The 8,881-nt window shown below is 46.5% G+C and overlaps 1 protein-coding gene across 2 annotated transcripts; it reads right to left on the bottom strand.

The window, feature by feature from the left end:
- Positions 1-294: 294 nt before the first annotated feature.
- On the bottom strand, positions 295-7,431 carry ACP6 (acid phosphatase 6, lysophosphatidic). Of its 2 annotated transcripts, none has more exons than XM_042868312.1 (10): positions 7,246-7,431; positions 6,891-7,022; positions 6,675-6,805; positions 6,072-6,151; positions 5,149-5,236; positions 3,436-3,568; positions 2,588-2,688; positions 1,150-1,245; positions 777-942; positions 295-473 (listed from the first exon to the last, which is right to left on the bottom strand). In XM_042868312.1, the coding sequence occupies exons 1-10, from the start codon at positions 7,429-7,431 to the stop codon at positions 333-335; spliced, it is 1,254 nt and encodes a 417-aa protein (XP_042724246.1). In that variant the 3' UTR covers positions 295-332. The 2 variants fall into 2 exon arrangements, with proteins under 2 accessions (XP_042724246.1, XP_042724247.1); XM_042868313.1 differs by having other exon boundaries at positions 6,891-7,019.
- Between the last annotated feature and the right edge of the window lie 1,450 nt (positions 7,432-8,881).

Genomic DNA, 8,881 nt, shown 5'->3' with positions numbered 1-8,881 from the left:
GCTTCATCTCACAGTCCCAGCATATGACGAGCTGTTATGCTTTCATGCATTCCTACAGCTGCAGGGCAGTTCAAATAGGGCTCTTCTCTCCCTTGCTGTTTTTGGACTCTTGCTGCCTTTGTATGGCTGTCTCAGAAGTGAACTTGAGCCATTTTGTTATTCAGCTTCCTTCCTCTTGCTGCTAACGGTGAAAAGTGACACTGTGCCACCCTGTGTCTGTCAGAAAAACTTCCCTTGTCTAAAATAGCTTTGCAATATGGAAAGTTGGCTGGCAAGAATACAAATAGTCAAGGATTCTGATGATATCAAACTATTTAATTTAAGACAACTGTTTACAAGTCACTTTGCTGATTCCCCTCTGTTTGAGAGCACAGGTTATTGTATTCCTCTGGACTGATTGAGTACTGTGAAAGAACTTTTAGAAATTCTTCTAGTGGGCAGAGGCCTGCTCTGCATCCCTTCACCACTTGCTCCTGCAAAGGCAAAGAGACAAAATCATAGATCTCATGCACTGTTAGCGTCGTCATTAATCCAAATGCATTCTGCAGCAGGGAAATAAACTGGTTGAAGCAAGTCCTTTGTGTGAGGTTGCATCAGATCAATGGTCAGCTCAATAGAAAAGATACCTTGGCTACTATGGATGTGCTTTTTGAGTCTTACTCTGTTATTTAGCTTGACAGCATGCTCAAAACAAATCTTATTTCATGGCCTTACACAGATGTAGAGCAAAACCAAAAGCTCAGGATTTGTAAGGTGGGCTTCCTATGGGATCTTACCTCTCCGTGGTAAGACACGCGAATGAACCACTCTTTGGACTGCCGGTGCTGATACAGTTCAAGGGTCACATCTGCAGCATAAGGGGGCCACTTGTGATCAAAGGTGCCCAGGGCCATCAGGAGAGGAATAAGGGTAACATCATGAGAAGCATACAGAATGAGCTTTCTGATAATTAAAAAAAAAAAAAAAGAGAAAAAAAATCATCCTAAATGATTAGCTGTCTTTCTCCATGGATAATCAGTATCGCTTATGCTTTTTCTAGCAGACAAGCACTCATTCTCTCTACCCACCCCCTGAACATCCTTCTGAACCAGTTTTTCACACTGACAGCAAGTCAGAATTTAGGATTAGAGGGAGAAATCTGCCCTGTACCTGGCCTTTTCAGCTGGAGATGAGGGATCTGCTGCTTCTGTAATGTTCTTCTGTAAGGTATTGAAAAGGAGACCAACACTCATCTGAAGAACTTCTCTACAAAAGAAGCAGAAATAAATCTACTAACTTTTTAACCTTCTAATTACTTAATTTCAAATGAACACTTGTAAACCTGCTTTTCTCTTACAAACTGATAATGTGTATTGAATGCAGCTAAGAACTAGCGAATGTGATCCCTACAGTTATGTTTTCTTTCAGCAGTTGCTTACTCACCGCAGAGATTCCAATGTGATTGCAGGAAAGGGAGAAATGCTCACAAGATGTGGTATGCTAAAAGGAAGACCCAGAAACTCCTTGATGTTCTCTATCCTATTTTGTTTCCCTATCTTGTGATTCTGGAAGCATAGATTTTACTAGGGAAGATGACAGTAGCTGACTCTAAAAGAACAACTGAATTGTTGGGCGCCTTTGGGAGTAGGAATAAGAAGAAAGCTACTGCTTTTTTTTCTTTCTTTTTTAGTATTGTTGTCTCCGTAGCAGAGAGGAGCTCTTCAGATGACTTCTGTTGTGAAGAAACTGTCTAATTAATTAATACCTAAGTGGAAATGGGAGTATGACTGTGATTGTGGCTGTACTGGGTATTATAGAATTGGGAGAAAACTCATTCAATACTTGAGATCTCTAATACAAGATAAGGAAAAGGCTAAGGCCAAGTGCCCTCCCAGAGAAGGCAGCCCTATGCCATCATCTGAGAAGAGCAGATGACTGTGGCAGCTGTGACGGATTCTGGAAAGCTGCTGCTAGGTTAGCAACTTCACCACCTTTACAAATGACTGTGAAGCAAGTAATTAATTGCATGTAGCAACAGGTCTTTTGCAAGTTGTTACATGTGTAGAGCTGGCATTACCTTCTCCCCTAGCATCAACACTTTGCAGCCCAGCTGTGCAGGCGCCACCTCTGGAATAAATGTACCTGGTTGGAATTCAAATCATACTCGTGTGTCTGCAAGGACAGCCTTGCCTTGTGCAGCCTCAGCACCCAGGCTTGAAGCATTTCCCATTCTCTTCTGCTTTTGCTAGTAACACAGGTTCACTGATGCCACTTTATCAACTGAACCATTCACTGCTTACCAGTGGCTTGCTCCTGTTCCCTGGACATTAATTCCTCCACGGCTGCCAGCAAAACAGGACCTAAATACACATCTTGCCTCCTCAGTATGGGCTCCTTTGTCCTAGATCATATTCCTGACTTGAGGCACTGAACTTGGTGTTGGGATGGCTGAGGCACAGACCTGATGAAAGGACAACAACCTCTGATAGGGAAACTGAGCAAACTGGAAAGTACTCTTCCTGTCTGCCACTGTAAGCTGGTACAGCTCATCCAACCTGGGGAACCTCAAACAAAGGCTAAGGCTGGAGGCACGAACAGAAGCTATCACCTTGAACCGTCTTCCAGAACGAAAAGCACTGACTCTACGCATCGACGCTCGATAGTCTGCTGAAAGTCTTTCAGCACGGGGCAGCTTGGCAAACCGTGCACCTGGAAGGAAAGAAGGCAGCATAAGAACAGGTTTGCTCTTTTCCACGCCAATGCTGAATCCACATAAATGATCACCTTCAGAAAACAGCTGTTTGTATCACAGCATTTGTACTACTGTGCATGCTACAATTCTCACGAGGTGTTCTAGTATGTTTTTTAAACACAGAGACTTGTTCTATGTACCAGAAGATTGGATGTCTTTTCTTGATGCTAGATGAAGAGAGCATAACAGGCCTTGAGCTAGTCAACTCGCAGCAAGACCACCAAGTCTAATTACCAATTACCAGTTGCTCCAGCAAAAAAGGTGTATTAAGAAGAGACACAAACATGCCCAGCTCTCTTCCAGAAGCAGAGACAATCTGGCTCAGATGTAGTATGCTGGAACCAGAATTAAGATGATCTTGTTAGGTGCTGACTATCAAAAAAAGGGACAACGCTGTGCAGTGGGGTAAACAAGGACCAACCACACTCTTAGATCTACTGCATTATGCTAGAAAAAAAATACTGGATTTCAAGGTAAGAACATGAACATGGGAGATGCATCTAGAAGAAAGCTGACTCCGTTATCTTTTCAGAAAGACCAAACTGTTTCTACTAACTTCCTGAATTGCATAAAGAGGTACTGGGATACCCAATAGTATCAGTGAGAGTTGGCACCTCTATTATCTTCTCCATATGCCTGGGGTCAGGAAAAAAAAAGAAAAAGATTGTTTCTTTATACGACAATGCAACAGATCACCAGCTCACCTGCTCAGCATTAATGTTATCAAGGAGGAGAAAAAAATCCACAGACTCATCACCATCAACACCCATCTTCTTCTTAATTGTTTTTAAGTCCTCAGAGATAGCTGGCTGTAGCTGAGCATCCTTCAGCTTCTGCCTGTCAGAGAATTGGGGAAAAAAAACAAACAAATAAGCCAAAAGCTGTTCACACATCAGGCTTTTTATCTCTCAGTTTTTTTGTAACTCCCAGTCCAGTGGAGCTGTGTCCTATCAGTAAGGGGTAGATGCACCAGAGGAGACTGAAGAATTCCTGATGATGGGAGTCTCAGAGGCAGAGAGGACAGACACAATGTCAGCAGTTGGCATCTGCTCTCACAGATGAGATGAAAATTTAGATGAAATGTTAACATCTCCTGCAGGAGGTTCCCATAAGCAAAGGCTGTGTATCATCAGTTAACAGATCTCATCATACCAGAAGATTGCGAGCCTATTATCTCTGGGGAACAGCCTTTAACTACCTCATGGAAGGAAAAAAAGGTAGAAGCTTTGAACAGATTTATTCACGCTGTGGGAGAAGAGAAATACCTAGAAAATCACTGGCAGCTTCAATTCTCCTCTCACTCTGCTAGAACCCACACGCCTCATTACATTGGTTTGAGCTATATTTTTAACTATTGGCGCTGACTATACTTGAAGCTAAGTATACTGCAGATTTTTGTCTCTTACCCTTGTCTGCTGGGGGAGAGATTGGAAAGTTTGGTGCTTTTTTTATTGTTTGCCTTTTTCTTTTTTTTTTCCTTTTTCCCCCCAGAAACATCTGTATTTTCTGCTTGAAATCAAAGGCACTAGAAGTTCTGGCATGGGGGACCTCTGGGCTGGGTCACTACTTCTTAATGCAGCTTAAAAAATCCACCTTGACGTGGTTGCAAAATGTGCAGTTAGTGAGATGGGGGAAAGAATGGGAGGATTTACACCTTACTCTCCTTTTGCACTGCTGGTATTACTAGCTGAGTCTGAATATACTTTGGCTTTTCTGAATAGCTTCAGTGGATTTTCACCTCACCACTGTCATGAACAACCTGTTGTCTGTCGTGTTGAGTGTTATACAATAAGCTTTTGCAAGTGAATTCTGAAAACCCTTAAGATATCCTGGGACAAAAATATGCTAATATACAATCCAACCAAATGGTGATATATTTGCCTTGTTGTCTGGTTTCCACCCCATGCCCAACCTGACATAAACATTTATGGAATACTTGATTCTGCAAACATGAGTGTTCTTTTTATGTAGGATGTTTCTTATTTTAATTCAATAGTTTTTGTTCAACGTGTCAAGGTGGAGTATATTTCAGTTTCTTGAAGGTATAAATGTGGCAGGAGAAGATTAATTTAAAAGGAGGCCCAGTGTGTTCGCACGTTAAAGTGTGTTAAAGGATGCAGATGACATTAATTCTGTCCCACAGCAATGCCACAGAACACATTAGCTGGTAATGAGTGTTTGCTAGTTGCAGGCTAAATTCAATTGGTCTTTCAAAAAAAAAGAAAGTCTGGGTTTTTTTGTTTTGTTCTGGTGCTACTGCTTCATACATGACTGTGCTCACCTCATGTTTTAAACAGTTAGCTACGCATTCCCAATGGGCAGCAGGAAATGGAAAGAAAACATGCTGTTTTAAATTACTGTTGCTGAAATGAAACTGCAGTGAAATCATATGGGAGGGAGGTATGGCTGGCAATTACCTGGTCAAGCACTTCAGGCGCTGGCAGTTGTAGTAATTGGGGTAGAGGATTTCTGAGCTTGCTTCATCAGTGACAATGACAACAGGTCCTATGGAATAAGAAGGAAGACTGTGTGATTGCTAGTGTATGTGTCTTCAGACTCCTTTAATCACTCCCGCAGCCTCTGTGTTCAAGCCTACTCTTGTCAACTAGCAGTTCCCACTGAGCTATCACTAGCAATGCAATCTCCTGTGCTTGCTACTGCTCACTCAGCATTTATTTCCATAGTGCTATCTGCTGTGTACCTTGTAATATCTCCTAGTTGCATGTTCACTTTTTTTTTTTTTTCTTCTTTTTTAGTGTTTGTTTGCATGTGTCAAAAATTAGTTTCTGTGTCATGAAGCGTACTGATCTCTGGCCAGGTCACTTTTGTTATTTGTTCCTGGAACTCAATACAGAGGGAGCAGAGGTGAGATCTTAAAAATCCAGAGTGTATTTCTAGGACATACAGGTTAGTTGTCAACTATCAAGACACAGCTGAAAGTTACTCCAGATACTGAACTTGCAAAGGATCTTGGTACTCCTACTGCTGAGAGACTCTGAGCCTCAAAGTTTTTTCAGATGTGACAGTGCATCTTATAAACACTGGACCTGGAACTCTTTGCTTTCTTGATTCTGAAGTGCAGTTAATGCAAACCTCCTCAGTAGGTCTGAAATTGCAGCATTGATGGCAACAGATCCAAGCACCAGCAGTAAGCTACACAAAGAAAGGGAGGCAAGTGACAAATCGATAAAGAAAGTACCAAACAGAGATTGGGGAAAAGGGCCAGGGGCAAAGAGCTTACGAAGCAACAAGCAGGAGCCAGGGAGAGTCGGGAAGTGAGAGGTGTGTGCATCTAGGAAGACTGATAAAAGGAAAGGTACTGGTCAGAAGTCTCCCTAACCTTCTTTTTGCTGTTGGTACAGCCCAGCTAGTAGGCATCGCGTAGATTCCAGGTTCCGGAAAATATTAGTGGAACGGATACTGAAAGAGAGAAAGCAGCGTGTGAGGTAGCACTTTCTCCTTCACGGGGCTGGAGCTGCAACCGGGGAGGATTTGCCGGAACTGAGGATTCAGCTTTCATCACAGCTTTAGAAACCTGTGCTTGGGTTTCATCTCACCCTGCTATACATACCTTAAAATACAGACACCTCTATCTTAAGTGCCATGTAACTTCCCTTCGAAGATGGTGGAGATGAAAAATGGCCACTTATCTGTAATTTTATCTCCCAGCACTAATGATGCAAGCAGCAGCTATGTGCTTCATCTCAACGAACTTTAGACTGTGCCCCAGAAACACCTGTTTCTCTTCACTCACCATAAAAGCGTGTAACGCCATTGCCCGTGGCTAACCCTAAGTGCGATGAATTTGTCCCTCGCATCCCTGCTAGGAACTGGGATGCTTTGTGTTCTGAGGGAGGTCTCACACGAGGCTCAGCGGAAAGTTTCCCTAGCACAGAGGTACTTGCAAGCAAAGGAAAGTCCAGAAAGGTACTAAGAAACTCACAAGACCTCAGAAGGCTTAAATGCTGGTGAGAGAAAGCTGGCTTCCTCTATGTAGCTCCTCCTCAGCCTTTCCCCCAGGGCAAACATCTGCTGCATCCCAACAGCGGTCAGCTGTCCGGCCAGCGCACCACCCTGCGCACAAAGAAGAGGAAGGGTCTCGCTGGAACATGCCAATAATACAGCAGTCTGCAGAGGGAATCCTGGAAGAGAGCCTCACCTTGAAAGTGGTTTTCCTGTAGCGTTCCTCATAGGGCGAGGGAGGCTGCGGGCCGCCACGGAGGTCGGTCACCGTGTAGTCCAGCTTGGTGTGAGCGGGCACCTCCAACAGACTGGGCGGCCACTCCACCTGCTTCGAAACAAACTGCTTCAGGGGAGCATGAGGGTTTCCAAGGGTCCTAAGCCAGCGCTGGACATCAATGCCCGTTGCCCGGCCGCTAACGCAGCGCAGTGCCGAACCGAGCCTTCGTTCTGCTGCCGGCCGCCTAATCTCAGCTAACTCCCGACTACATCACGTTTCTCCCAGCTCAAAGAAGCGAACCGGCGCCTACAGCCGCCGCCCCAAGCCTCCTCACCGGCGAAGCCCCCGGGACGGGCCGCAGCGGAGTGCGGGCCCCGTGCCGGAACACCACTTGCACCAGCCGCAGCTCCAGCTCCCGTCGCTCCCCGCCCGCAGGGCCCTGCGCCGCCGCCGCCGCCCGCCGCCGCTGCGTCCACGCGGCCAGGCCGCCCAGCAAGCCCAGCCGCCAGCCCCAACCCATGGCGGCGGCACTGCCGGCACCGGACGGCTGGGGACGCGGAGGACGTCGGGAAGGAGAGTCCCCCGCGGGCAGCGCCCAGTAGGCGGGCGCGGCAGAGGACTACGGCTCCCAGCGGGCACCGCGCCGCGCCGCCGGGAAACCGCTGTGCGCCTGCGTGGCTGCGGACTATAGCTCCCAGCGGGCACCGCTGTGTGCGGACGCAGGGAGGGGCGCGTGGGGAGGTTCCTGTCCCGCCTCAGGGGATGATGCGTGAGTTTGGGGTGGGCGGTAAATGGCTGTCCGGTGCTCCGTGGTTTGAGGTGGGGTTTGTAGGCTGAATAAGAGTGGCTGAAATCGTCCACTTGGCAGGCTCAGGGTTTCCTGCTTCAAGGATAGCCTGCTGGAACAGGTTGCCCAAGGAGGCTGTGGATGCCCCATCCCTGGAGGCATTCAAGGCCAGGCTGGATGTGGCTCTGGGCAGCCTGGTCTGCTGGTTGGCGACCCTGCACATAGCAGGGGGGTTGAAACTAGGTGATCATTGTGGTTCTTTTCAACTCAGACCATTCTATGATTCTACTGGAGAATCATGTATGAGCCCTGTTCAACACAGCAGCTCAGTTCTTGCTAGATTTTAAAGGCCGGTACCCTCAAACAATCCTGCAGTAGGAATTGTATGTTACAGATGGGAACTTGAGGTAATGGTGGATTAATGTTCACCCTTATTTTGATGGGAAGATACAAGCATAGGAACCAGGTCGCCTGGGCATCACTTCTGAGGGAGCCTTTCTCAGACCTCTGTAGGAGCAGAACCCAGAGCTGATGCAAACAGAGCTTGTGGGGCTTCCGGTTGGCAGGGTAGTGGCAAGAGAAGAGCAGTGCAGCTGCTGTGTGCAGGGAATAGTCCAGGGCAATAAGAGAGGATAGCAACATGCACAGTGGGCAGAGACAGCAGGTGATGCGGGCAGTGAGGCACAGCCACCTGCACCTCTATCCTGTGCAGGTAGGGGAATTTGGTGATCTTGGTGTCTTAAAGCAGTGCTGTTCCTACATGGCTGCCTGAATTTTCTGAGTAGGGATGTTCAAAACAGAGTCATGGCTATAGCAGAGAGGAAAAGACTATTGCAGGAGCTAATCAAATAACAGATCAAGAGAAATTAAGCCTCAGTGTGTGGGGTGTGAAGGAAACAAAGATGCTGAATGGAGAGGGAATAGGAAAATGTAGTTAAGCTACAGGGAACGGGGAAAGAGGGGGAGAGAGAGACATGGTGTGATATAAGTGAGCAGAGGTGGAGGGAAGGAAGAGGCTGGCAGCGCACTGATTTGCATTTCCATTCGAATGTTACTCTGGAAGAAAATCCCAGCCTCTGTGAAGCTGTGAGGGACTGAGACTGCAGTCCCTCCTGGGGGGATTTGGCTGCTCCTGAGCAACGTTACTGTAGAGATGTATTTTAGAATATATCATGCCACAGCA

Source organism: Lagopus leucura, unplaced genomic scaffold (assembly GCF_019238085.1).
Source record: "Lagopus leucura isolate 7727_CA_CO unplaced genomic scaffold, USGS_WTPT01 Super-Scaffold_100001, whole genome shotgun sequence".
NCBI classification, from domain to species: Eukaryota; Metazoa; Chordata; class Aves; order Galliformes; family Phasianidae; genus Lagopus; species Lagopus leucura.
This window is presented reverse-complemented; position numbering and strand designations above follow the sequence as displayed.